The sequence below is a fragment of the Sebastes umbrosus genome, chromosome 8, assembly GCF_015220745.1.
Source record: "Sebastes umbrosus isolate fSebUmb1 chromosome 8, fSebUmb1.pri, whole genome shotgun sequence".
NCBI lineage: Eukaryota > Metazoa > Chordata > Actinopteri > Perciformes > Sebastidae > Sebastes > Sebastes umbrosus.
Window position 1 is genome coordinate 20,688,682 of NC_051276.1, and position 27,665 is coordinate 20,716,346.

The 27,665-nt window shown below is 41.1% G+C and overlaps 2 protein-coding genes across 7 annotated transcripts in view; both read left to right on the forward strand.

Moving 5' to 3' along the window:
• Nucleotides 1–5,595, forward strand: part of LOC119492824 (tetratricopeptide repeat protein 28-like) — a 177,878-nt gene extending 172,283 nt beyond the window's left edge. For 2 of the 3 annotated variants that reach the window (XM_037777599.1, XM_037777602.1), the window contains 5 exons: nt 164–240; nt 1,879–1,902; nt 2,747–2,876; nt 2,987–3,094; nt 3,226–5,595. In XM_037777599.1, coding sequence (XP_037633527.1) covers nt 164–240; nt 1,879–1,902; nt 2,747–2,876; nt 2,987–3,094; nt 3,226–4,844 — 1,958 coding nt within the window. In that variant the 3' untranslated portion in view covers nt 4,845–5,595. The remainder of the gene's footprint in view (nt 1–163; nt 241–1,878; nt 1,903–2,746; nt 2,877–2,986; nt 3,095–3,225) is intronic. The other variant, XM_037777600.1, reaches the window with a different exon arrangement.
• A 1,297-nt stretch (nt 5,596–6,892) lies between these two features.
• On the forward strand, nt 6,893–26,762 carry LOC119493132 (phosphatidylinositol transfer protein beta isoform). Of its 4 annotated transcripts, none has more exons than XM_037778233.1 (12): nt 6,893–7,021; nt 11,806–11,836; nt 13,485–13,630; nt 13,862–13,953; nt 14,120–14,127; nt 14,274–14,348; nt 14,442–14,525; nt 17,765–17,842; nt 20,489–20,599; nt 20,863–20,985; nt 22,285–22,363; nt 23,946–26,762. In XM_037778233.1, the coding sequence occupies exons 1-11, from the start codon at nt 7,002–7,004 to the stop codon at nt 22,330–22,332; spliced, it is 816 nt and encodes a 271-aa protein (XP_037634161.1). In that variant the 5' UTR covers nt 6,893–7,001; the 3' UTR covers nt 22,333–22,363; nt 23,946–26,762. The 4 variants fall into 4 exon arrangements, with proteins under 4 accessions (XP_037634161.1, XP_037634162.1, XP_037634158.1 ...); XM_037778230.1 differs by lacking the exon at nt 6,893–7,021 and adding an exon at nt 7,119–7,246; XM_037778234.1 differs by lacking the exon at nt 22,285–22,363.
• Nucleotides 26,763–27,665: the final 903 nt, after the last annotated feature.

Genomic DNA, 27,665 nt, shown 5'->3' on the forward strand with positions numbered 1-27,665 from the left:
TTTATTTCATTTTCTTTAACATTGTTTTCCACATACACCATAGCGAGTCCTCTCATATCACTCCACAGATCACCTGTTTAGTCATAGTGCTCCTTAGTTTGGGGTATAAAAGACGTGCCTTGTGTGTGAATAATGAGGAACTTCCTTTGATCCCGTCCCTCAGGTCTGCCGCCGCCAGCTCTCCAGGCTTTGTGCAAACTCATCACAGCTTCAGAGGCAGGAGAGCAGCTCATCAATCGGGTAGGCCCCTGCAGATACTGAATTTTCTGAATCTAATGCACAAGTTAGAAATTGGTCTTTGGCTCAAAACGACAAACACCAATGCTGTTATTCAGTGTTAAGAGCTGTTGAGACAGTCCCTCTCAGTCCCTTTCTCTCAAACTTTAGTAGTACCATGCAGTTCTTGCTGGAAGAGAATGGGCCTCATGCAGCAACATTTACTTAGATTTCTCTCTTATTTCTCAACATTTTCTGTTAAGAGAAAAAATAAGAGTCAACTTCCAGATGCACAAAACGTTCTTGACCATCTAACCCTCTTACCAGGTGTGATGAATGATGAATGATCATAATAAATTGGAGCCGTGTGGCCGATGGTTTATTATTAGCATAGATAACGCACCCTAAACACTACATAAGGGCAGGTGTTGTGCCGTGTGCAAATACTCTGGCACATGCACCAGAATAGGCTGTAAGAAGAAGAAGTGAAATTGAGATGCTGTTAAATAAACTTAAACAAAGTAAATATGATTTTCAAGAGCGTCAGTACTGGCATTAGAGGAAAATTGGGATCAAAGGACCAATAATATTTCTTTAGCCCATAAATTTAATAATCCAACCATTGTAATTACTCTTAAACATTACAAGTTACAAGTTACAAGTTCAACTTTATTGTAATTTTTCCACATACAAAGTACACGGTTAAAACGAAATGTCGTTGCTCACGGACCAAGGTGCAAACACAGACATACAAAAACAGTCACAAACATAACATTGAACAAAGTGCGATGGTGCAGCACAATAAAAAGTGGACGACAGGATATTAACAGAGTAAAGCAGTATAAAAGGAATCAGGTCTTTAAAAGTGCTATATATAAAAAACGAATAAAACATATAACAATCAAAATGTTATTATATGATATTAATGTGTTTTTAATGTTCCTCATGTTTCCTTGCGTTTGACAAACAATTTGTGGACTGAGAAAACAAAATGTTTTTCTTATCTTGGTAAGAGGGCTCTCGACCACTCGTACAATGTTTTCTTACCTAAGAGAAGAGCAACAATAAGAAAACATTGGTGAATCCAAGAAATCACTGAGTACTAACAAAATAAGAACAAATTGTGGATACGAACAAAAAAATATGTGGAAATTTGTTCTTATATTGCTTCCTGCATGAGGCCCAATATCAGGGATATATCATTGCATAACTTGGTTATGTCAGGATTGGATACACACTAACATACTAGCAACTCAAGCTGCAGCTTAATCTGCATTGAAATGCAGCATGGAAGCCTAACTAGCAGTCCCTCAAGTACAAAGTCTTAACTACAATCTGAGTCCTGTTCTCGAGCTTGTGACACCAGAGAATTAATCCTACGCCTTTATCCCTCTTTACGTGTAACACGTGGCTATCACATGCTTTAAGCGAAAGTCCAGTTAGTTGGGGATTAGTTTTTGTTTTCTGGTCTCAATGCAAAGAACATGGAACAAGTTCAGCTTAATCTATGTATGTTGATTGCATCAAACTATTAAACACCTCTGTTACTTGTTGCTGTTATCCTTCTTGTTGACCTGAACCCTTGTACCCTTTGTGAATGGCCTGTGTGCATGCAATTAAAAGCCTATTCTCTCTCCCCTGCCCCTAACGTGCGGTCTGAAGGCTGTTAAAAATATGGTGGCGATGGTAAGTGTGCCTTCACCTACCTGCTCTCCATCCCATTCTACCCTTTTCCTCCACTCTCCACTGTCTGCCCTGCTAAACTTTTCTACAAACTACCTTCTTGCGTAGGAGCTGCATGACAATTTAATGATCAGTTTTGCTGTTTTCATGCCGTTTAGCATTTGCATGCATGTAGTGTAGCCGAGCAAACATTTACTGTGTTCATAATGTTTTCATTGCTGGTTCCCTGCAGTCAGATCTTAGGGATTTTGAGTATTAAAGGATTTACAACCCAGGTTCATTACAGGTCAGATGTTTCAGGGTGCTAGAAGGGATAAAGCTATGATGTAAAAAACAAACCTCATAATTATGAAGTGAGCAGACGAGGCATGTTTCTACTTTCGGCACAGTTAGGTCAGGTTGACAAAGGTGTCTCTGTCCCGAGCCAAGTAATCCCCAAACAAAACAGGCCAGTGTGCTCCCAGGGCACTTGTAAACCCCCATAAAGCTGATACCCTTTCAGCTCTGCTTCACTGCAGATGTTCTGTAGCCCTGAGTACTCATGCATACGACTCAATATCTACTCCAGAAAATATGTTTACAGTAGTTCCACAATAAGATGTGGCTGTCATTAGTCATTATATTAGATAGATAAAAAAGCAATATTCATTGAGAGCATGGAACTATATAACTTAATAGTTGGATGATTTAAGGTCTCGATAGAATAGAAATGGTTTGATCACACAAATTAATTTACCCATTAATCACATCTCCAGTAGAATTCACCAGTTTATTGTAATATTGTACTCATTCCTAACCGCTCCATGCCTCTTTCCCCTACTTGTCTTCTCCCCTTTGTCTTCTCCAGCTCCACCAGGTGCTAGTCCAACTCCAGACAGGAGAGAAAGAACAGGATTTCTCCCTCCTGCCCATTCAGGTGTCCATCAGTGTGCAGCTATGGAGACTGCCAGGATGCCATGAATTTCTGGCTGCTCTAGGTGAGTCAACTGTCGGTTCCTGCCCATCATGCATCCATGTGTCCCTGTGGATTCACAGACACATTGTCAAATGTGTAAGTTACAACTGTGGTGCTCTTGTGTGTGTGCAGGATTTGACTTATGTGAGGTAGGCCAAGAAGAAGTGGTGCTGAAGACAGGCAAGCTAGCCAACCGTCGCACCTTGCACTTTGCGCTCCAGTCTCTGCTGGCGCTGTTTGGTAAATATACTCATATGCACATTTCAGTCACTTGGCTGTACATTGGAATCATCCAAAATGTACATTCATCCTTTTTACCACTTTTTATCAGGTGTCACATTGTTTCCTTTTCTCTTCTTGTCTTTGTTCAGACTCCACAGAACTGCCCAAGCGTCTAAGCCTGGACAGCTCATCTTCCCTCGAGTCTCTAGCTTCAGCCCAGTCTGTGTCCAACCCCATGCCCATGGGATACTCAAGCCTTCCCTTCTCTCCTCCTTGCCTGGACAATCAGGCGTCCGATGCCATCTCTGTCTATAGCCTCAGCTCTGTAGCCTCCACCATGAGCTTTGTTTCCAAGTCAGACTGTGATTTCCTCGGACATCGGCAACGCAGCGGGGCCACCGCACACTACTCTATCCACAAGCACCCTCATGTTCCCCGCAGTCGCTCCTCTCCTCATGGGGCAGCTGCTGCTGCAGTGGCAGGAGCCCGGGGGGAGGATGAGGAATACGAAGGCTTTTCTATTATCAGCAGCGAGCCGTTGGGAAGCCACTGTGATTCACTGCCCCTGCCGCCAGGCCACAGCCAGCGCCACCACCGTGGAGGCAGGGGGAGTGTTGGTGGGTCCAGCACAGGAGCAGGGAGAGGCTACACTGTATCAGTATCGTCAAGGGGCAGTGTCAGCACCCCCACATCCCCTGTTAAAACATCCCTGGTGCCCAGCCCAAACTCGCCGTTCCAGAAGGTTGGTAAGGTGACCAGCTCAGATACAGGTGAATCTGACCAGTCCAGTACCGAGACGGACAGTACTGTCAAGTCTCAGGAAGAAAAAACTGTCCCTCTGGATCCTCAGGAGCTGGCCCAGAAGATTCTGGAGGAGACTCAGAGCCATCTACGGGCTGTGGGTAGTCTTCAGCGGGCTGGGCCAGAGGGCGCGACAGCTGGAGGAACCTCGGTGCGGAGCAGCGCCTTCCGCTCCTCTGAAACTAGCGCATTCAGCCGCCCTAACAGCAGCGCTAGTGGCCAAGCTCAATCTTCCCCGCGGCCCAAACCTCCCTCCCGTTCCTCTTCGCTGCAGAAGATAAGCTCTGGCTACAATAGCCCTGCAATCTCTGAGTCTTCCCAAAAGGAGGGCAGCCATCCTTCGCCCACTCTGGACAGCCACGCACAGTTCAGATTAAAGTACCCGAGCTCTCCGTACAGCGGCCACATCTCTTCTCGCTCCCCGAGTAATGTGTCTCCCAGTTCTGGTCACCAGTCCCCGTCCGGTAGCGCTCCATCCCCTGCCCTGTCGTACTCCTCTACGGGCTCCACCTGCTCTACATCGGCTGATGTCCCGGACTTGGACCGGCTAAGAAGAGGGGTCATTGATGAAAAAGTCCAAGCTATCCACAATCTGAAGACCTTTTGGGCTAACGCTGCAGCCCAGCAACAGCAACATCTACGTCCTGTCCGAGGCGTCCACGGCGGTCCCGGACCCCTCGCTTCTGCCAGTAGGGATGTACTGAGCCTTCTGAACCTCTCTCCACGCCACTGCTCCCCTAATGAAACCCAAGACAGCCTGGAGCTGCGGGAGCTGGGGCTGCAATCACTAGATAGGGGCAGCAAGAACTCTTCCAATGGACACCACTGCTCCAACCCTAGAAAAATGGCCCCGTCACCTACTATTTCCACAAGCAGTAGCCCTGGTGCTCGTTCTATCCGACTACCTGCTGGCAACGGATACAAGTTCCTGTCGCCTGGAAGATTTTTCCCTTCCTCTAAATGCTGAGACATTTAAAACGGTCCTATACTTTTATCTATCATTTACTATCCTGTGCGCTGGAGGAGTAGGGCACTTTTTGAGGATCACTGTTGGTCCGCCGAGCTTGACCGGCAGTGAGAAGGATTCGATTGGTCAGTGAGTGTGATCCTGCAGAGGCACATGAATGCTTTAGAGAGTGTCTTGTCTTTGTGCCCATAACACTGTAAATGGCAATGAGAAATACTCAACGACCTGATACTGTGTTTGTGTGTAACTGTGTGTCAGGTAGATGTAAATGCCATTTGGTATTTTTCTTTGCTGTTTGTGTGGGCCAAGATGCAACAGCTATGACTGATTTCCTCCATTCTATTTTTTTGTTTTGTTTTTAAATTGAATGGTTATTGTTATTATTGTTTGTTATTGTTATTAATATTATAATAATTATTATTATTATGTTTTGTAAATTAATTCCAGTGTTTCACAATCAGTATTAAGCGTTTTTATATTATTAAAAAGTGAACAAACCTGTACCATGTAAAGATGGATAGAGTGGGGGAAAAAAAGATTTAATATTTTTTATTGAAATCAAAAGGGCACTTTGCCTGATTTCTTTGTGAATTGAGTGTCTGCTCTGAAGCATGGATTCTCTTGCTATTCAATGTTAAGTACCATGTATGACTTTTTAGCCCATGATTTTTTGAGATTAAACATGAAGGTTTCATGACAACCATCTGTCATTTATCAGTAAACTGTTTCAATAAAAAAAAACATCATGTTTGCTTTGTTGTATTCCTGACTTTACATTATTCTGATGTAAGGTACCATTGAGATTTACTTTTTTTTTTTGCTTTGTATTTTTTTATACCTTTTTCTTGGTAAATACTTTCACCTCTTCAGGCTTTTAACAAAACAAATTTAACAGTCTGAGAAGGAAAAATCACATGTCCACAGTAAGGATATGATTCAAGATTCAAGATTCAAGATGTTTATTGTCACGCCGGTTATACAGGTACAATCGTGTGAAATGCTTTTTGCTGTGAAGCTCCATTAAAATAATAAGCTATATTACAATTATAAAAGGAAATACTTTGTACAAGGGCATATTAAGAACATATACATATCAGGAAGTATGAACGTACATATATAAGAAATACTTTGTACAAGGCATATTAAGAACATATATATATCAGGAAGTATGCATGTGCATATATGAGAAATACTTTGTACAAGGCATATTAGGTACATATACAGGCAAATTAAGAACATATACAGTATATATTGAGGGGCCACAAATAGACATAGTTTGCAGAAAAAAAGAAGTTTGGAACCACTGCCACCCATGACATGTACCAGGTCTAAGGACACGTCATTGTTTAAGCATGTAGGTTGTGCAGCAGATAATGAAAATGCATGCTCAAAATCTTTAGAAACTGATGTGGTTGATATGATTGACTGACCCTAAAAGAACTGGTGCTCAGGGAATGAAACTAGCACCTGCCACCTGCCAAATACAGGGTAAATGTTGGCTGTGGCAGGTAAACATTTCAGGCCACCTGCCATATTCCTTATATTAAGAAATATTATTTTTAAAAAGCAATTTCTAAATTAAAAATAGTCAGGGATTAAGGTTACATGATCCATATTTCTACTGTCTGTTACCACTGACTCAGTGTTTACTAGGGGTGGACGAAAATATAGAGTATTGCAATATTATGTTTTGTGATACTGTATCTATCAATTCTCAAAAACTCTGCATTGAATTCGAATTAATAGTTTACAAGCAAAGATTAACTTAGTCAATACTTTTTTATTTGCAAAGATATGCACCGTCTGTGATAAATGCAAATGTAGATTGCAGAAAGAAAAAAAAAAAGTTTGGAACCACTGCCACCCATGACAGGTACCAGGTCTAAGGACACGTCATTGTTTAAGCATGTGGGCTGTGCAGCAGATAATGAAAATGCATGCTCAAAATCTTTAGGAACCAATGTGGTTAATATGATTGACTGACCTAAAAGAACTGGTGCTGCTCGGCTGTGCAGTAGGCGGGTTAAAAGCCCCCAGAAAGAGCTTCTATTGGTTATAATACTAATCAGCAGGAGGGGCAGCTCAGCAGCTCATCCGTCAGCAGCCATAGCGGTCTCTCTGGGCAGTACCAGCAGTTACCGAGAGGAACAAGCTACCATGGTCCTCATCAAGGAGTTGTAAGTGTTTTTCTCTTTTAAACTCTTCTTTTTGAAAGTGTTGAAACAACTACATCGCGTGGTAACAGATTGGATTAAGCAGGGGCAGTTTCTTCAGTGTGTTTTGACGCTGATGAAAACTTTTATTCATCTGACACACACGCGCACACACACACACACACGAGGGCAGGAGGGTGGAGGCATTGCTCAAGAGCTGCTGCTCCGGCCTACCGGCGTTGACAAGCGGTACAGTGTGTGACAGCTGCTGTTTATCTTCTCATGTGTTCACTTAAAGGTAGCTGGCTTCTAAACACTTCAGTCTACTGGTTGTGTTGTGTGTTTTGAACATAGGAGTTGCAGCATGTGTGCTTTTTAAGCTGTAAAACTTGAGCTAACGGTTTAGCTTCAAGGCCTATATAAAGGAGGATGGGACACTCGTCATCATCGTGTCTTTTACACATGCGCAGCAACATTTGAGTTACACTGCGCATGTGCAGTACCCCGTACCCCCAAGACCCGTGTCCCATCCTCCTTCCATAGGCCTTGTATAGCTGTTAGCGTGAATTAGCACTGCTAATGTTATCTTTACCACATTTGACACACATGTACACTTGTGGCTGCGCCAACTAATCTTATACAAGATAAGAGACTTTGATTAATAGGCTCTCTGGTGTCAAACCCATGGTCAAACCAAGCTAATGTTATATCAATCAACTAGCCTGCTAGCAGTAGTGAGTGAGCTAGCTGTTAGCTGTGTGAGCTACAGTATGCAGCTGGAGCAACAGATGTTTGTGTTGACATTAAAGCCATCATCAGTGAGATAGATGTGCCAAACCACAGCAGTAAACTATCATACTCCTGCTAGTTAGTTTTAATTTGCCTCCATCAGTAAAGGTGTGTTTTAATCAAGGCAGGAAGTCTGTTTACAAAATGATTCTTCCCAGACTTACTTTCTTTTCTCCTGTTCAATTTTTATTTTTTATTTTTTTATTTATTTATTTGCACATATATATAAAACTGCACAAAATCCAGTCAAAGAAAAAAAAAAACAAGAAATGTGTCAGGAGAGGTATACAAAGTACCTCCCCCAACCCTAGGAAAAAAATAATAATAGCAAAAAAGGAAGAAAGATCTAAACTAACATAACATCAAAAATACAACAAAAGTTAAACAACAACAAGAAGTACACAAAATATACAGAAAATCCTAACCAAACAGTGGAAAACAATCCAATAAAAACAATGAAATGCATACAAAAAAACAGTACAGAAGAAAAGAAAATATATCTAAACATATCAAAAGATAATTAGACATTAATTAAATGTGATGAGAGTTTCCTTTTAAAATGTTCTAAGGATAACGAGCTCTTGATAACATGTATTTTGGTGTTCCATATTTGTACACCACGATATCTGAGGGAGAAATTAAATTAACCATAAGTCAAAGTCCTGTAGCACAGGAATGTGACACCAGTCTAACAAATCAAATATAAAATTATTTTGTTGATTTAATTTATTATTACTCTCGTATTTTTGTATTATTATTGTTTTTTTTGTTTGTTTTTAACTCTATTCCTTTTTATTATTATTATTATTATTTCTTTTCTTAATTTTATTTCAATTTGAATGTTTTAGTTGTTTTCTCTAGTGTACGTAAGGAGTTTGTCTATAAGCTCATCTACTTAAAAATTGGTTTATAAACTTTTGTAATTCCGAACTGTAAATTGCATATATGAAAACAACCTCGAAAAAATAAAGTATAAAAAAAAATATATGTTTCTTTTCTCCTGTTCAAATTAAATTAACTATAAGTCAAAATCCTGCAGCACAGGAACGTGACACCAGTCTAACAAATGAATGCTAGAATGTAATAGAGAAATACCTATATTAAGTTTATTGTAAACTTTATTAAGCAAGATCAGCAACGTTTTCAAACAAGTCCCAGATTTGTTTGATTGAATGTTAAAAAGATTAGTGTGGCATGATTAGTGGTTTGATCTGGCTCTCTTAATGAACTTTATTCCTGTCCATACTCCATACCTTCCTTTTTTCTGTGTTTTTGTGCTTGAGTCATGTACTCTAAATTGAGCTGTGATGTTTCTATTGTTTTGTTCTTATTGTGCAATTTTCTCCTGTTGTAATGTTTGTGTTGTACTCATATTTTTTTCATTTTAATCATTAATCCTTTTGTAAGGCACTTTGCAGCCTAGGTTTTCAAAGGTGCTTACATACTGTATTTCTGTTCAGGAACAGGCCTTTACCTTTTGCTTGTTTTGTTTTTGTTTTTGTTTTTTTTAACATGTGACCTAAGATGTCCTTGTATTTATGCATATTGCAACCACTTATTTGCACTTACAGTGGTTGTGGTTTATGCCTAAATGGCAGGGTTGAAATTAGCACCTGCCACCAGCCAAATGCTGATAAAATATGCAAATGGCTGCTAGATTTGCTTCACTCACCAGCCTAAAAAAACAACGGTAATCTATTGGGTGGATGGTAGATTTTGGAATCATCCAGCCACAGTGGCAGGTGGACAAAACACTTAATTTCCAACCCTACTAATTGGTATTAACACCCTGTTGTTCATTTGGATATTAGAGTGGATGCAAGGACGATTATTGCTCTTTTTAATTCCACATACCACAGAAACTCTGGCAATATACAGATTAGAGTTAAGCTAAGTACAGTAAAACCGTGTTACCACAGTGTCCAAGTCAAAACCATTATACAGCAATACTTTTAACATGTTTAGAAATACATTTAGTTGCACCTCAACGCTGCATGGCCTTAATTGATATATATATGATTTTAAAAAAGTTTAGTTTTTTGTTTTTATAAAACAGTCACTATATCCTAACCGTAGTGCATGAGACAGGTAATCTGAAAAAAATCATGTTCCTCTGTGTCCTCCGGTGCTCCTAACGGCATCTGCAAGATTTCACAGACCGGAGGAAAACAACAAATCAGAGCTGATCTGGAGCCTGCCGTCTCTGAGCAGCTGTCAATCACTCACAAACTCTGATCAAACGGTCAAACTAAGCAGAGCTGATCAAATATGAATCAATATTATGTTACTGTAATGTCTATTTCTCACCTCAAATGTTTTCAGAAACATCTTGTAGTGTACTGTTTAGCTGTAAAATGAGAGTTTGTGACCCGGCAGCCATGTTGACCACAGAGATGAGAGTGACGGCTGGCTTTACCACACGTTATTGAATACGATAACGTTTCCTGTCTATGACATAGTTATCATGCAGCTTTAGTCATGATGTCTAGCTCTGCTTCTCCTGTCAATGTATGGAACCCAAAGTGTTTCGACAATAAAAGCAGTAACTTCCTTCTACCTCCGCATAGACTCAAATGAAGCAAATATATTGATTCTGGCATTAAAAAATCAATTTCAAAATCGTAAAAAAAAAAATCGCGATAAATAGGTGGATCGATTTTAAAAAAAAAAAAATTTCACCCCTAATCCACACCCATGTAATGTTCTTCTTAAGTGCTGTAGCAAATGCCGTGCATAGTTTTAAGACCACTACTCCTCATTTACTCACTAACTATGCTCCTGTCCAGCTCATTTATCAAACTTGAGAACTAATATGATGTGCCCTGTGCCCTTGATTGTGTCGAAAGTCAACGTCACTCATCATTAAGCCTTGCTTTAGAGTTATCAGTGACCTTGTCGCAGCAGCCTGGAGAGATAAAACATCATCTGTCACTGGTGTCATTAAGATTAACCTAATTTCCACACAAGTTAAAAGAGTTAATTCTGGACAAAATGCTAAATCTCATTGTTGTCATGGGTTGCCACAGCTCATCATCAAAAGAGCACATGGGGGGGGGGGGGAAAGTGCAGTCAGAAATAATACAACAAAAATGCTGTACCAAGTGTTTTACATGTCAGCGTAGAATACAGCCCTTGCTTTAGATTTATACTTTGAGAAAACTTCCTCCGCCTACTTTTTTTCTCTTGCTCTAATGTGAGGTTAGTGGTCACTGACTGAAGCTTCATGTTCATCGGGGTAAATGATGCAGTTGGTTTTGGCATACCACGCCCTGAAGTAGTAGTCTGTTGAGACATGAAGAAAAAGGTTACCGTGTCCTGAACTATGCAAAGAGTAAACACTGTCTTTTAAAGTTTGGATATCTTGTCTTATAAAGATTCAGATAATGTTTTTTTTCTTTTTCAAACAGCTGTACGTGCTGTCACTAGTCTGTGCAGCACATTTGTTGTTTTTAAGCAATGTTTTTAGCCCTCACTGCTTTCATTTTCCTTTGCTCCTCTTCCTCTTTCGCCTCCTTTCATTGGAGTTTTCTTCATCTCATAACCATATACAATCTCAGCTTTATTCCACTCTGGTTTAGTGATGGGTTCCTCTCATCTTGCTGATGTCAGCACTACTGTGTTGAACTGGGAGCTGACCTCGACTGGCTTCCTGTTCTCTAGCAGTGAGATGGTTTCTGTGCATTGTTTAGGTTATTTCTAATGCGTAGCTACGGCATTACTGCTTCTTCTGCAGTGGGTTAATTTTATTTTTTTCATAATGTGTGGAGATTTTTTTATTATTTGAGTGTTTTTTACATTTTGGATCATGGTCCAAGCTAAACATCGAATTGAATCATGTTTTTCTGCATCTTCCTTGAGTGTAATGTTATTTTTGGTGGTAATGCTATATTTGTCGTTCACTTTAAAGTAAAATTATAGTGCTTCTTCTGGCAGGAGTGCTTATTGAGCGGTGTCTTTTAAGAAACAAGTGTTGTGTGAATGTTACCAAACGTCTTTCTCTCTCTCTCTCTCTCTCGCAGCCGTGTGGTTTTACCCTGTAGTGTTGAGGAGGTGAGTAATCCCTCTTATTATTATTACATTGACAAAATGAGTAATGTTGAAAATGGCTGTATTATTATTTTCATTTTAGAACTTGTGGGTTCTTTCCTGTACTCTTTCCTCATTATAAATGACAACAAACAAGTCTATGCCAGTCAGTGCAGAGGATGTGAAATACTAGCCTTTATTTCTCTCCTACATTTCTCTTGCAGCCTTAATATTGGTCGACGTTAACTTTAATTAAAGAAATCTATATGAATGAATTGATCCAGTTCCACTATTCAGATATTTTACACTTAGATCATGTTTTCTGTTAGTGTCACATGCAGCAGAACCGGATGATCCCTTATTTGGGCTTTAAGTGTGTCACAGAGTGGGGGTTTATAGGATTTACAACAAGTCTCTGTAATGCACCTTTCTTAAAAATAATTGCATTATCCTCACAAAGGTTAAAGGCAGTGAATAACAAATGCACTACTCTTTTATCATTTCCAGTGTTTGGCTTCTGGTTGCAAGTTAAGGCAACACAGTCTCAAAATATCATCATTTGTAATTCTTATGAAGAGCAGTGTGTTTATAAAGGTTCATGTCATCAATCCCAGACATTCACCGTGCTGCCTTATATGGTGATTAAAATCTCTTGGCAGTTAGTGCTGCGTTTTTTCAAAGCTCATTCCAAATAATTGAAAACTAAGTGTTCTCTTTAGGGGAGAAACACTAATAAGAGCTCTGGTAGCTGAAATATAAGCAGACATCCACCCTTCTGTTGCACCGTCATGCGACACTAGTTAACTTGGAACCTGCAGAATGTGGGATAGACTTAAAGTTTGATATGCAAATAGACGGTACAGATTATGGCTGCTCTTTATTGTATTTTAATTTGGAAAGACAGCCGTACAATTGGAAAAAAAGACCCTTGCTCCTACACAATAGGTCCGACACAAGCTTATTTGACTATTGAGTTCTGCGGTAGTTTTTCTTGGCACGTTCTATAAATCTGCAATCTATTGCAGTGACAGCAGTGTAATAACACATCTTTGTAAGTTTATGTTGGCTTCTGTGGTCAATTTTAAAACACAAAAAAAGTGATATATGTGCTATGTCTCTATAAGCACAACTTACGACACAGTAGGTCCCAACCTGGGCTTTATATATTTGTTCTGACTTTTCTACAATTAGTATTCTTTCTCTTGTACAATCCTGCAAAAAAATCCTAATGAAACAGTCTGAAAAGGAAACATAATTTTTTGTCTGAACTGCTCACATGTCATGGGCACAGTAATGGTCTGTGATGAGGTAGACATTGCTTCATTTTAAGGGGTCACATGCAAAGAAAGGTTGGGAACCACTGGCCTAAAACATTGAAAAACAAATAAAATGCAAAGAATAGAAAAACTTCTGACATCATTGGCATGGCTAGTAATTCAGGCAGCCTGTAATAAGAAATACTTAAATTTACTGAGATTCTGTTTATATCTTTTTATATAAATAAAAATAGAAAACAGAGCATATTTTACTTATTATTATTATTATTATTATTATACCTCATTGAACCTGGAGCATCAATACGTTGGTTTAGACCAGCTTTATTTTGTTTCCTGGATGTACTGTAAGTGACTGATGTATTTTTGTGTTAAGGTTGTGTTTTTATGTGTTACAGTATCAAGTGGGGCAGCTGTTCTCAGTGGCTGAAGCAAGTAAAAATGAGACAGGTGGTGGTGAGGGCATCGAGGTACTCAAGAATGAGCCCTATGAAAAAGACGGCGAGAAAGGACAGTATACACACAAAATCTACCACCTAGAGAGGTACCGTTTTCAATCAGAATCCCATAATTGCACCTTCTCACAGTGTAATAGCATCGTTCTACCAGGCAGTGGCAGCGTTGTCTTAGCTTTGTTGTGAGGCATTTCAAGTTGTTTGTTTTTCCACCTGCACAATCTTTCCTGTAGAACCTCTGATAACTGAGGCAATATGTCTTCCCACTCCCTTTCTCCACTTGCATCAACCCGTTCCCATCCTCTTTCCCGACCCTACAGTAAAGCCCCCGGGTATGTCAAGCTGTTTGCCCCTGAAGGCTCCCTGGTATTCCACGAAAAAGCCTGGAATGCCTACCCCTACTGCAGAACCAGTGAGTCCCCCTCCCCATATCACTTTACCTTTGCTTTACCCTGAGTCCTTTCCATTGTTAAATACACTTGTGTTTTCTGTTGGTGTGGATTTATAGTGTTTGTTTTATTCTATATATAATGTTGTTTTTCCCGCCTCTTTTCTCCTCATGCCTAACCGTGATCCAGTTGTGACGGTAGGTAACCTTAAATAGCGTTTGTTTTATTGCATTTATTAAATTCTCAAAATAGTCCTTCAACTAAGTTTAAGGTGTTTATGCACACTCCATGTACTTTCTATACATTCAGTTGTGTAATATCATATCCTTACTCTTCCCTCTAGAATGAGTATATGAAAGACAGTTTCTTTATTAAAATTGAGACTTGGCACAAACCAGACCTTGGAACGCAAGAAAACGTGAGTACCTCTGCATCTTAATGAGCAAATATCAATCTAATCTGAGTTTGTATGCTCTTCTTCTTACAGTTTTATTTTTGTTTGGTTGTTCAGGTGCACAAACTAGACAATTACACGTGGAAGACTGTATCGACTGTGCCCATTGACATTGCAGACAGAAGTCAAGTGTCCAATGCTGTAAGTAGAAACTCTTCTGGCAAACTTCCAGTGTAAGATAAAAATGCAGTTTGGCGCCTTCGTGTGGACAAGCCTGATCATTACCAAGCTACCTGCCAAACCCAATCCACTTTACATAAGGACTGTTCTTATGGGGGTTATTGGTTTATTTATGATGAGCAGTAATTGTATCATTTCATTTCATTTTAAGCAGATTTTACTCTGGAGACACAAGAACTTTTTAATTTCTGTGTTGATGGATTTCAGAAATTTTGGAGATTTAATAAATAGGAACAAAATAACTGATAAACATAAGTATTGTCACATTTATAATTGTATGTGTACAGCAGATCAGCATTCATTTATGTCTGTGTTTATCAGTTATTTTTGTAGTCTATATGTCAGAAGAACATAGCAAATCCCCAGAGCCTGGGGCGACGTCATCCTGTAGCTAATTTTTCAGAACAAAAAAAAACTTTTAATAAATTAATTTTATTTAAAATTATTTGAAATTTAAAATTATAATAAGTAAAACTTGCAAATCATCACATTGGAGAAACTGGAATCTACAAATGTTTGACATATTTATTAGACGATTACCTCAATAAGTTAGCAATATTTAAATTGTTGATTAATATGTTGTTAATCGACTGATTAGTTGTGCTATGTACTACCTTTGTAAAATTAACTTTTTTAGCAATGCTGAATAATTTTATCTAGCTATTGAACCCACTCACTGAACAGTGATGAAGTACTTGTTGTATTTAGTGGAACTGTTTTAGTAGAAATAGTGGATCCAAAGCGGGAAAATGTATTTTAGTGAAATGTATTACCAGAAGGTGAAATACCATGAAACACATAACTGTCTGGCTGACAGTGGATGGGAAGAACTGACAGCAGAAAGTCACATTAGACGGTTGGAGTAGATTGATTTAATCATTTCATTATGTTGTCAATAAATGTGAATTATCTTAACATTTGGTCTCCCCTTGACATGAGCTTCACTAGCTTGAATTCATTTTAAAGCATTTGAAAACTACACACACACCATTTGAGCATCCTAAGATTGCCTCAGTAATATTTCAAAATATAAATATGAGCTTTTGATACTCTTTGAATCTCTGAAATCTCATTTGAAGATGTTACACATTATTGCTGTTATTTGACATCACATTGCCTCATTTCACTGTGGCTCTCTGTGTGTGTGTATCTATGTGAGGCTATTTGGCTGAGAAACATTGGTTTCTGTGTGTGTGTGTGTGTGTGTGTTTGTTTGTGGTGGGTAGTTAACGAGGCGGAGGTGTTTGCCTTGCTGGAGGAGTGTGTTGTGTCTGAGGACCCTATCAGCCCTCAGCCTCAGGCATGGCTGCAGGGCCTGGGGCGTACCGCCAGCACAGATGAGTTTGTTAGTGTAATTAAGGCTCACAGTGCTTCGTATGCCGGAACTAGACAAACACACACACGACACAAACACGCTCGCAGTCTAACACACACTGTTTTACTTGTGGAGTAGCTCCTTTTCGTCTAGCACGGCATATCGATTCACAGACCTCATTAGTGCAGCACAGTGTATTGTTATAGTGATGGAGCTCTCAGCATTAAAACAGCCAAATTATCGTGTGTGTCTGTGTGTGTATGTGTAGGGGTGGGTTTCTATCTCTTTCCACACGTTTGGCACCCTCCTGTTGGCCGATAGCCCTGAAAAGTAGCTTTTAGCTGCAGGCGCATCATGATTTATTTAAAATTGCTGGGCCCTTGAGCTGTTGATAATTTGAAAGCCATTTCATTTATTTGTATTACTATTTCTCTCGCCTGTTTTTATGAAGTCAACGTTGTCATGTGCTCATGTGCTTGGCATATGCGCTCAGTATTTTTTCTATATGCTTTAAAATCTTTTTGCCATGGGACCAAGATTCTCCAGTGCAATGGGCAGTAAGTGGTTAGTTCACTACAATGGGTTTAGCAGGACATGACTGTATGTAGTGTGTGGGTGTGGGTGTGTAAAAAAAAAAAAAAAAAAAATAGAGTAGGGAGTATTGTTGCAGTTAAAGCAGCTGTACTTGGCAACTTGTGTGCTGCAACACAACCTCACATTAGCACACATGCAGCTAGATGCAAGCACATTCAAGTCTATGAAGCGGCACCAGTGTCGCCCTAATTAAACAGATGTTGCCGGTGGCATCAACGCCCCATACACACTTTTATCTGCGAGCCACTTAAGGCTGAGTTGTGCTCTGGTCTTGCTGCATGACATTATCTCCGGGGGGTGGGAGGTTTTTGGAGAATGAGTGCGGTACTCTTTGGCCTTTCAGTGGCAGCGACTGCTGTGCTGCTTAGTTTACAGCACAGTGCACGAACAGCAGTGTAGAGCAAACACAACACCAATTCTGTAACCTATTGAATGCTATCATGAAATGAAACTTTCTTTTGTTTGATGCTTTGTTTTAGAAAATTATAATAAAAATGATCTTAACAGACTTTTTTTTTTAAATTTGACAAAACATTCAGATTTCTTAAAGGAACAGTGTGTAACATTTCAGGAGATCTGTTAGCAGAGATGGATAATATTCATAACTACGTTTTCATTAGTATATAATCACCTGAAACTAAGAATCGTTGTGTTCTCATTAGCTTAGAATGAGCCCTTCATATCTACATAGGGAGCGGGTCCTCTTCACAGAGTTCGCCATGTTGCTACAGTAGCCCAGAACGGACAAACCAAACACTGGCTCTAGAGAGAGAGTTTTGTGTTTTTATGTTACCTCAAGGCCACCGTAGTTTTTCGACACACTTGTGAAATTTCAGTAACATGAGCTGCAGAGTGCAAAACCGTGGTACCGCCAGGCGCCGTCTGACTTCTGTTGCTCCTAAAGTAGTGTTATTATGGTATGGATGGCCTCTGAGGGAGATGTACGGCATTACCACGGTTTTGCACTCGGTGTTACCGCAGTCTTGCAAAAGGCAGGCGTTAGCGGAGGGGTACTCAGTTGGTTGCAATCTGCAACCACACCACTAGATGCTGTCAAATCCTACACACTGTACCTTTAACACCTTTGTTGCCAAATAAAACAAAACACCTACTTATTGCTCAATTCATACTTACTCAGTTCATACTTACTCAATTCATGATAGAATGGCAGTATTCATGTATAAACATTCAAATCAGTCATACAGATTACCTCCACTTGTTGAACAGTTTGTGTCAGCTAAATACAATGTGCTGTGTACTGTATTAATTATATAAATTGCTCTCGCTGTAGGACTACAAACCAGATGAGGACCCTGCCAAGTTCAAGTCAGTTAAGACCGGCAGAGGACCCCTTGGGCCCACCTGGAAGGTAAGGCTCTTGTGAGCTGTGGAAGTTGCATATATCACATTGACACCCAAATGGTAATTAATGTCACAGGAGACTAAACAAAGATTCAACCCATGTTTGAACTCTGTATACCAGACTATATGACGGGGGTTTATACCTGGTCATTGTCGCTCACACAAGACCCGGATCCGCAGCTTTATTATTTACACATATTTTGCAGACCATGTATAATTCTGTGCAGAAATTTTCCAAAGCACTAACTAAAGCAAAGTGGGTCATAATAAAATGGAAAGAATATGGAACATCTGTAAATCTGTCTGGAGCAGATTGTCCTCCCCACAGAGAGGCCTGTGCCAACTCTGAAGAAGCTACAGGGTTCAATGGCTGGGGATGGGAGACGGAACGCATACAACAAAACAAAACCCCACTGTTGAAAAAACAAAACACATCTTGGCTAGTGTTGCCAGAAGGTACACAGTGGAAGTGAGTTCAGTGGTCTGAGACCAAACAAAGATGGAGCTTTTTGTGTGCTGTTTGGTGGTGGCAGCATCATGCAGTGGGGATGCTCCTCTGCAGCAGGTCTTAGACGGTAAAATGAATGCAGCAAAAGACAGAGGAATCTTTGAGGGAGAACCTGCTGCAGTCTGGAAGAGAACTGCTACTTGGGAGAAGATTTATTTTCCAGCAAGACAACAACCCCAAAAATAAAGCCAAAGCTACTCGGGGAAAGGCCTAAAAACAACAATGCTCATGTCCTGGGGTTACAGAGTCAGAGTCCAGACCTCAATGCAATCAACAATCTGTGGCTGGACTTGAAAAATGCTTTTCACTCGTGGTCCCTACGCAACTTGACAGAGTGTGAGCAGAAGAATGGAGAGAAATCGCAGTGTCCAGATGTGCAAAACGGATGCAGACCTATTCACAAACGGTAGACTCTGAACAAAGATATCACCACTAAATTTGACGTGAAGGGGGCGAATACTTGCACAATCAGTTCTTTTGTGTTTTTATATTTTTAGATCAATTTAGAGAGATTTCTTTTCACATAAACATTAAAGAGTCTTTTTTTTCCCCCACAGCAGCCCCATCCCCTGTAATAATCAGAATAGCTCTGTGCACAGGAGAGCACAGAGCTGGAGTGGGGTCGACAGAACTGTAACGGCTGCAATTTGATGAAGACAAATCACCTCTTTCTCAGCCCTAATTGGATGTAATAGAAATTTCTAGTCACCAGGTCAGATAAAGGTTTTACTCGGAGCTCCGTCTGCCAGACTTCGTGTGTGACAGTAGATGAAGACAGAAATGGGGAAGAAAAAAAAACTGCGCATGGACATTGATTCTAAATTTGACAAGCGGCAGTTCTGTATAAAGACTGATGTACTTTTGATGGAGGGTGATAAGACAATAAGACGTAGCTCATCCACACAGAGAAACTTTGTCAGGAGTTTTGTTGCGTTCCCCTCTAAACCCCGCCGTATACCCCGCAGCCTCAAACGGGTCCTGCTCACTGTTAGAGCACTGAGAATTTCTACTCTGCAGCGGAGTCCTCAAAGTTCACCATGGGAAACTTTCCTCTGCTTCAAGAATTGAAGAACAAAGGCAGCCAAACAACTTTAAAAAGTATGAATAAAGAAGCACAACTTTTTATTTTGTGTTTTTTAATTAGATCACTTTCCCCGTCCGCTGTGGACATGGAAAAAGGCTGTTTTTGAAAAGGTGGAGAAAAAAAAAAAGTAGTTATGTGACAACAGAGGCACAATTTCTGCCAGCTTCTCAGAGCAATAAAACTCTTGTCTATCTCTGCATGCACACATGCTTGCATATCGGTACCCTTTGTATTTCTGAAAACTTCTGCTCCTTTGAGTGGGGCACAGAGAGGGAGAGAAGAAATGTCACCGTAAGTGTTTTGATGTAGAATCCGTTTCATGTGAAGTTCTCCTTTAGCGATGACAACTTTTCTAAACCCACTGCAAATTTAGAAATGTTTCTCATTTTCCCGCTCCCCTCCATGATCGCGGCATCAAACGGCAGTGGGATGAGGGTGATTGAGGCGGGTCTGTGGCATTTTCTCTTGGAATGCCGAGCCAGAATGAAGTGATTAATTAAACAGGTGTTCTCGGAGGGAGAGTGTGTGTGTTCTGGGGGCGAGGAGGTCCTAGGTGTTAATAATGTAACCAGCTTTGCACCGCGACGCCCTTATCGCTTCGCGAGCGCCGTTTTATCTGCCTTCCGTGGCCACAAAGGCATGCCTGTCGGGAACGGTGTCGCTGTCAGGGCGGAGGCAGAGAAATGGTCCCTTCATCTGGAGTTTATCCACTTTGCTCTGCCCCAACCCCCCTCCTCCTTTTCTTCTCTTCTTCTTCACAGGGAGACAGAGTGCAAGCTGCGGATGGATTTAGAAAGTGTGTTGTAGATTAGGCACTTTTATGTCTGCACAGCACATCTTCATATTGATAATTATTTCAGCAAGCTCCATACCCAAAGCATTATGTATTAATGATTTTTAGCTTTGAATGCGGCCAAGATTAGTCTAAAATAATATTCTCTCAGCCGTCTGTTTTTAGGATTATTCTCTCATTGGGAAGTTTCTGTCAAGTCCTGACTTATTTATTCTGATCCTGAGCTTTTAAAAGTCTTGTCGTTCTTTTGCTGTTCTTCTCCTAACAGAGAGACCTGGTTAGCAAGACTGACTGCCCGAGGATGTGTGCCTACAAACTGGTCACTGTGAAGTTCAAGTGGTGGGGCCTGCAGAGCAAAGTGGAGAACTTCATCCACGAGGTTAGCGTGACATGTTTTTACACAGTTAAACTTCACACAGTCGCTTATCTTGGCTCAGGAGTTGCATTCTGGTTCAGTGAGTTCCATTTAGTAGTATTGTTTTTTTCACTTCCAGTGTAAATGTATCGTGATGCTAAGAGTTTTGACACGTCATTTATGCCAGTTTATGTACATTTTCCATATTGAGTATACACATCTTTTAAAGAATACTCTTAATATTGTGATCCCCCAGTCCTAACCAAGACTACCACTGTCTCCCTCAGCAAGAGAAGAGGATCTTCACTAATTTCCACCGCCAGCTCTTCTGTTGGATTGATAAGTGGGTGGATCTGACTATGGATGATATCCGGCGGATGGAGGCAGAGACACAGAAGGAGCTGGACGAGGTGGGTGCATAAGTAAAAGCTTCTAAACATTGTGCATCTGAAGTTCTTATTATTGGTCAGTGATGGGTCTTGTGCACAGAACTGTCTCCAACATCAAGAGTGTACAGTCTCTGGCAATACATTTCTGAAAACTTGCCCGAGCTTGAAATGAACCAGTGCAGCACGCGTCTAGTGATTTTTTTTTTTTTTTTATCCTGGTGGAGCGGTTGTCTTCTAATCACTAAACATCAGATAAGTTGAATAGACAAGTGGTATGCTAGCGTGATAGAACAGGAAGCTTGCTGGAAAACATTGTGTGGCTTAACCCCATGTTTTTGTGTGCTGTTTAATGTCCTGATCACAATAACTACTGCACTGATGAAACATGGAGTACTCAGAATATTGAGGTGGAAGAGAAGGATGTTGATTTCCCAATTAACTCAAATAGGGATGTCATGATACCAGAAATTTAGTAATCGATGCCAATACCAGCGAAATTCCATGATTCTCGATACCAATTTGATACTACGGTAAAAAAACAAAAGTAAAACAATAAATCCCATGTACTTCAACATCCACTCCTTTATTACCGTTTGCATACTAGTTTTTGTTAGGAAGTTAAACGGGTCATAATTCCCTCTGTTTTATCTATTTTATATTGCTGTGAAAACATCTCCTTCAAACAACTGGATTAATTCAAGTTTCTCACCAAAAAATACATTTCACAAGATTACATTTGAACACATCACGATAACGTTAGAATTTACCTTCACCCATCCTGAGTGCATCATAATGTAAATCAATGGCACCTCCCGTGTTGAAATCGGCAGTACGAGAGCTAGTTAACTTTAGCTGTTAGAGCACGGAGCTAACAGCTGACATTAACTAGCTCTCGTCCTGCCGATTTCAACACAATTTATTGTTCTCAATGTAGCAGTATCTGGGGAAAAATATGGTGCACCCCCTGGACGCGTCAATAGTGAGTTTACTGCGTCCCAAACATCTTCCATCGTCCTTGGGACGCCGTTGGTTTCTAACCCCGGCGCTACCTGCGGTACAGTAGAAAGACAAGTACCATCACGTTGTCGGTTCTCTTGATATCCCTAAACACAACTTTTTTACTGGCTTCCCAACAATTTGGCACGCTTTTCTTTGTTGATATGTTGCTGTACAAATTTGACTTCCTTGATCCCCATTGCATTTCAGAATACATTCTGGGACGCATAATTAACAACTTTCCATGATTACCTACTCCTGGCTGCCCTCACATGCTTCCTAATCCCTGTTTCTGTGATTTGCTGTATTTTTATTTTTGTCTAGATGCGTAAGAAGGGCTCTGTGCGAGGCACAAAGGCTGCAGAAGAGTAGCCAGGCCAGGTGTAGGTCTGAGTGTTGCTGTGTAAGTTCTTGCTAGTAGAAGCCAGTCTCTTAGGTGCTCTCTCTGCTCGCTGTTGGGTTTCTGTGTTGCTGCACGCCTAATGCTGATTTCACTCTTCGGTGTTGTGAAAGGGATTTAAGTCCACTATGTCTATATGTGCACGTGTGTGTGTGTGTGTGTGTATGCTTTCACTTGCACCGCCATAGCTCACTCTGAATTAGTTAATCAATAACACCAGATCGCAGAGAAATATGACTTATGTGCTAGGCTGGTGTTTTGCTGACCCAGTGAAAACCTCCTACCATGGTTTGTATAAGTGCCTGTTGCGTATGTGTACACACTTGTATATGCAAGTGCCTCAACATCTGGGCAAACTTTTCTCAGAATCACACACGCTGTTTTTTAAGAGGTATCCAGCAGTTAAAAACATACACAGAAGACCTGCTCACAACCAGTACCTGCAAACTACAGCGTCCCCTCAGAGGAAAACAAGGCAGAGAAGAAAAACAGTCCTCTTTTTAAAGCACAGGCTTTAATTTCTGTGAATCACATTCTCTGTAAAAGCTTACCACCGGTTTGCTCTTGGAACTACTCTAAATATCAGTCTGGGAGCTTTTGGCCGTACAAGGAGAAAAAGGGAGGAATCCGGGCTGGACTGGCCAAAGTGGGCCCGGCTCAAACATTCCTGGCCTACTACCAACCGCCCCCCAACCCCCCTTCACATCTCGCCCAATTCAGCATGTGTTTCTCATTTTGCCTTGGAGTAAGTAAACAGGCGGGTGCCATCAAAGAGGGATGTGGTGAGGAGGCCGACGAGGCCTGGACCTCTGGACTCGAGGGTTAGCAGTTGGGACTGCATGGGAGGACACAGTACCTACATACAGATGCACTGGGCGAATGAGAAACTCCACGCTATGGAGAAGATGCACCAACAGTCATGTCTGCCTCTTTTTCGTGTATACTGGTTGGGTGCTGTTGGTGGAGAAGGGGGGAGGCATGAGGAGAGGAAAGGGCAAGAAAGGAGGAGGGGCAGGGGGGTCTCCAAGATGGCTCCTTTTTTCCTCATTAACATACAAATGGAATTCTGCAGTTGAGAAGGAGTCTGTGCTGTGATTGAGAAAAAAGGGGGGAGGAGGATGGGTAAAAGGATGGAGAAGTCGGGAGGGTGAATCCTCGTGCCATTTCATCAGATCCGTCTATTCCTCTGTTTAGAGCCAGTGTTGGTTTGAACCGTTCCATTAAGGTGTTCGGCTATCAGATTCTCCCACTAATTGACTTTCCAAAGCCATCAGCCTCAGGGTGGGAGAATTTGAAAGTGATGCTTTTATCTACCTAGAAGACAAACAAGGGGCTTGATGAGGGCTGTTGGAGCAGATTTCCAAGGAGAAGGCGAAAGATTTCAGTTTGCAAAAAGGACATTTGTTGTATTTTTTATGGTTTATGATGCAAGAAGTAAAACTCAGTCATGCATAATGAATAGAAACTTGTGCGCCAGTAACCAGCAGCCATTCGTGAAGGGTTCCACTGAAATGCATCCACTAAACCTTCCTCTCACCTGTTCAGCTCACATAAATCTAACGCGGTGTCCTCTGTTCCCCCACAGCTTCGCAGACGGGGAGAAGTGCGAGGAACCAGCGCTGCAGACGAATGAAAAGGCAAAGGATTTTAAACGCCCGCGATGACGGCAGCGACGGAGACGGCTAAGAGGCCTCCTTTGGTGCCACTTTTTTAACCAGAACTGATCCAGGCTGTGGAGAGGGAGGTTTGGGGGGGGCAACTCTGCTACCTGCAATCAATAGAGCAGATCCCTGACTTGCATCCAATCATAGACATTCTATACACTGAGGAATTGATTTCTAGAAACCAACACGATCGTAGCTGATAAGACTCTGCTTCGTTCTGATCTCCTGGGCAGAGAAAGGCCAGCTATCAGCATCATGTTATTGACAAGACCTAGCCTTCCTGGAGAGATGTATGAAGAGGAGCTACTTGCAGCAGAGAAACATTTTTACAAAAACAAATTCTTGATTCCACAGTGAAAGATGTTGGACCAAATATTTCCTCCTGTCATATTTAGATTTTCCTTTTTCTCCAAAAAACATTCCTCTCAAGATGATGCCCCGTCTGACCTCTTTGTCTCCTCCTCGGTCTTAACCGTACACACTGTGGCTCAGCGGTTTGCATTCCCCGGCATGAGTCTGTCTGTTTGTCATACTCATGTTCCTTCCTGCCACAGCCTCAATTAAGAGATTACTAACACCCTCGGCGCCTTGGCCCATTGTAATCCTCCCCCCCCATCACCCCACCTCACCCAAAGCACTGCATCTTATTAACACTGACAATCATGCCCGTACAGGTATTCACTCTCACTCTCTAAATACAGATTTAATAGAAACCCCCACCCACACACACACACACATACACACATGCATATGACGCATATACATCGTGCACATGAGGATAAACATGTGAATTCACTCTCACACACTCACAGGTGTGGATGCCTTTGCCGTGACTGATCTCTTGAAAGCTCAAGCTGGGCAGATCCATGCAAGCTTGTTCAGCTAAAGGATGTTACTTTGGAAGTGTTTACAGCTCCTACTGATTTCCTTTTCTTTCTTTTTTTTCCCACCCCCCTGCCCTCCACACACACACACACACACACACACACACACTCCCTATTCTGAAGACGTTCACACATAACATACAACACAGCATTCACCTCCCTAACAGATGTCCCCAGAGACAAACTGCACTGAAAAACAGCCACAGATGGTGCTACACCCCTTGAGCCTCTGTCACAAGCCAAACTGCAGCGCACCGCTCGCCCCACCTCACCCGGCCCACCCCCAGAGGCCCGTCTCACTCATCTGGTTCTCCGAGGTAGACGGTTTTCCAAAAAAAGGCCTCGTCTCTCCTGCTTCATTCTAGGTGTGTTTACAGATTCATAACGGCCTTACCAGTCAGTCGACACCAGCACCGCACACTGCTTGCCTTAATCTCCGGACCTGTTGGACCTATCGGACCTACTGTACCTCTGCTGCCAGCTGTTGCTCTAGCTACCTCCCTTGTTTCTGTCTGGCAGTTTTTCCTGACACCTAAAGGTTAGCACGAGCTATTAGCCTGCTACTTGTTAGGAGTAAATCATGGCAGACAGAGCTTTATGAGTTGTTTGTGATGACTCTTTATTTTCTTCTGGGTTGCAGAAAGAATTGCATGTGACTCCCTTTTATGTTTCCTGATATGTGTTGCCAGTGCAATTCCTTCAGCAAGCAAAAATGATGTGTAAGTTGCAGCCAGAAACAGCCTGTACACCGCTGTTGGTGCAAAGAGCTGCAGATTTACATCTTTGATATGCCATATTAATGATTCTTCAAAACTCCATAGTGCACTTTCTCCCCTCAGGCTTCAGAATGGTGTGGCACTGGCCTACAGTGTTGGCCACCACTAGTGTTACATACTTAAATAGTACAAGTGGTTCCTCATTTCATCCTTGTTTTTGTGTGATGTGTCAATGTCTTAAATTGTGCAACAGGAATTGGGGTTTGTTTTTAAGAGATCTATTTTCCATATTTTTCCTTTCAAGACACCGATTACGTAATGAAATAGTCTGGGTTCAAAGAGCTTAATGTTTTTATTATCTGTAAATCGTATGAGGGAGTGTGATCACCTCCTCAGTAAATGGGTTATTGGCTTGTCCAAAGAGTGTGAATGGATTTCTGAAATGTTTACATGACTTCAGCATTTGTAGGCTGGTATTATAGGAAAGATTTGGAAGCGATTTGTGCGAGGCAACATTTTTGTAAACAATCAAAATCTCAGGTGAACAATATGACACAAGGATCTTTTGTTGATATCAGTTGCCCCAAACAATTGACTTCTTTTCACCATACCGTATTCTTTTCTGTGGGAAATATGGTAATACAGTGTCAACATGTTGATGGGACGTGGTTTGCTATATAGCCTGTTTTCGTTTCATCACAGTATGTGAGAAAGCCAGTTGGTTTCTGTTACCGTACTGGGAGTGTATGCATACGTCTCAAAGAGCGAAACAATTGATCTTCAGTGTTTCCAAGTCTATCTTAATGATTCCTGCTGTCTGATGAATAGAGAAGCAGTGGCTAAAGAGAACAGCCTCAATCAATGGTTCGCCATCTGTCAAGACAATGATATGGGGAGAGGGGAAGTATTCGCAAAGCAACTGTACAGTTGTATTCTAATTTATAAAAAATCTACAATCGTTTATTTCTGAACTGCTCGCTTTTTAAATGTTTCTGATCAGCTTTTTGAAATTCAGGGGACGTGGTAGTGAATGTATGAGATTTTGTGCCTTTTCTTTCTGAGAATCTTGTTGTGTGCCATTAAGTCTACATATTGTATCTTAATATCAAATAAATTTCATCTGGAAAATTGAATTCCAGATTGTGCTTCTGTTGTATTGATTGTATGCAGGTGGTTGTTGAAGATTGAAGGCTAAACCTAAAGGGGATGTGGTAATACTCCTTTCCTTTTGCTTTCAAGTTTGCTTTTAAACCAGGGCTGCCCAAAGTTGGCCTGCCAGATGTTTGCGATTTAAAAAAAAAAAAAAATTAGATTAAAAAGGCTTTCATAATCACTGGCAACCCCGACCAACTTTCCTGTCTTTCGGAGGCTCAGTTTTAGAGTTAGAATCCAGTGGTACCAACCATGTCATGATAGCTTGTCGGGAATGACACTAAATAACACTCTGAAGTTAGGCTACATTTTGGCGAGGGAAAAACTCATGGCCATTTTCACTGGGGTCCCTTGACCTTTAACCTCAAGATACGTGAATGAAAATGGGTTCTATGGGTACCCACAAGTCTCCCCTTTACAGACATTCCCACTTTATGATAAACACATGCAGTTATTTTCACCTGTTCTAAAATAGTGTATTTTAATACTTTTTGGAATTGCATAAGTTGGGTATTACTGGAAATGAGCCCAATTGTATTCAGCAGGTGGGTTTTAAGGGGTTGACTATGTAAAAGCTAAAATAATATTCATTTAGGGGAGCTTGGGATCCTAGTACCATTTTGCATCTTAACAATACAATACAATAGGTGTCTGCTTTTGGCCTGTGGCCCCCCATCGAGTTCCAGTTTTGGCCCTCCAAAGGAAAAAATTTGGACACCCCTGTTTTAGACCAATGGGCAATCAGATCCGTTTCTCCCCTCGTATAAAAACCTTGGGTGGACAATAGCAAGCCCGTAGACGTGCATACTAGCTTGGGATACAGTCTTCACAACATATACAGCTTTAAAACAACTGTCCACTAACTTCTGAATCATTCGCAATAACAGAT